This window comes from Mus caroli, chromosome 3, assembly GCF_900094665.2.
Source record: "Mus caroli chromosome 3, CAROLI_EIJ_v1.1, whole genome shotgun sequence".
NCBI classification, from domain to species: Eukaryota; Metazoa; Chordata; class Mammalia; order Rodentia; family Muridae; genus Mus; species Mus caroli.
This window is the reverse complement of record NC_034572.1, coordinates 81,360,889-81,362,023: the sequence shown is the minus strand read 5'-3', so window position 1 is coordinate 81,362,023 and position 1,135 is coordinate 81,360,889. Positions and strand designations below refer to the sequence as shown.

At 48.5% G+C, this 1,135-nt stretch overlaps 1 protein-coding gene across 1 annotated transcript in view; it reads right to left on the bottom strand.

The window, feature by feature from the left end:
- The window catches only part of Ssr2 (signal sequence receptor subunit 2), a 9,094-nt gene that overhangs the window by 7,145 nt on the left and 814 nt on the right, over positions 1-1,135 (bottom strand). Inside the window, exon 3 of the mRNA XM_021157857.2 lies at positions 386-484. Coding sequence (XP_021013516.1) covers positions 386-484 — 99 coding nt within the window. The remainder of the gene's footprint in view (positions 1-385; positions 485-1,135) is intronic.

The window sequence follows — 1,135 nt, the reverse complement described above, 5'->3', positions numbered from 1 at the left end:
AAAAAAAAGAAAAGAGAAGATGCTAACACTTTACCTGGGGTCTCCATGGTGACATCCCACTGAATCTACTTTGAGAACACCTCAGGTATAGAGCACTTCTTACCCAATGTGTGTGAATACCCAGGTCTGTCTCCAGCAGTGCAAAGAAAAAAAGCACATTCAATATCCATTCATAGCCACAGATACCTTTATATGTCTTCATCTCCCTAACGGAGCTTGGGAGATACAGACAGCCTTAGAGCCTGAAGGAAGAAGGCACATTCACTCAGCTAACACCTCATCCTCCCCAGACAAGAAACAGACCACACATCCAGTCTGCAGCCCCCTTGATGTTTTCCAGGCAATGTTCCTCCCCCAGCCCTCACCACCCATAAAAAAAGGATACGGGGCAATCCGGTCCCATTTGACATTGAGCATACCGGAGACAATGCCGAAGTCTTCCGGAGGGAAGGAATCGTCAGATAATTCCACATCTAATGCAGCACTGAAAAGCAGAGGAAATAAAGAGTGAGGGACAGGGCTGGCGAGATGGCTCAGCAGTTAAGAGCGCCGACTGCTCTTCCGAAGGTCCTGAGTTCAAATCCCAGCAACCACATGGTAGCTCACAACTATCTGTAATGGAATCTGATGCCCTCTTCTGGAGTGTCTGAAGACAGCAACAGTGTACTCACATATAGTAAATAAGAGTGAGGGACATAAAACTAAGGGAACTGACCGGAAAATCCACCTGCTGGTCAAAAGAAACCCCCATAGTAAGTTGGGCCTGTTTTGAAGAATCCAGATCAAGGCCTGGATTCTGCTGCTCAGAAGTGAATCGCCCAAAGCTAATCCTGCTCTAATTCTAGACAGGGGAAGTAAGATATAAATGGGAAAGAAATAACAACAAAGAAGTGCTCATGGGAGCCAGCAGTGGTGGCCCATGCCTTTAATCCCAGCACTCGGGAAGCAGTCTGAGAGACAGACAGATGTCTGTGAGTTTGAGGCCAGCCTGGTCTAAGAGTGGACTCTCCAACAGCCAGTTAAGAAACTCGGTCTTGCCGGGCGTGGTGGCGCACGCCTTTAATCCCAGCACTCGGGAGGCAGAGGCAGGTGGATTTCTGAGTTCGAGGCCAGCCTGGTCTACAAAGTGAGTTCC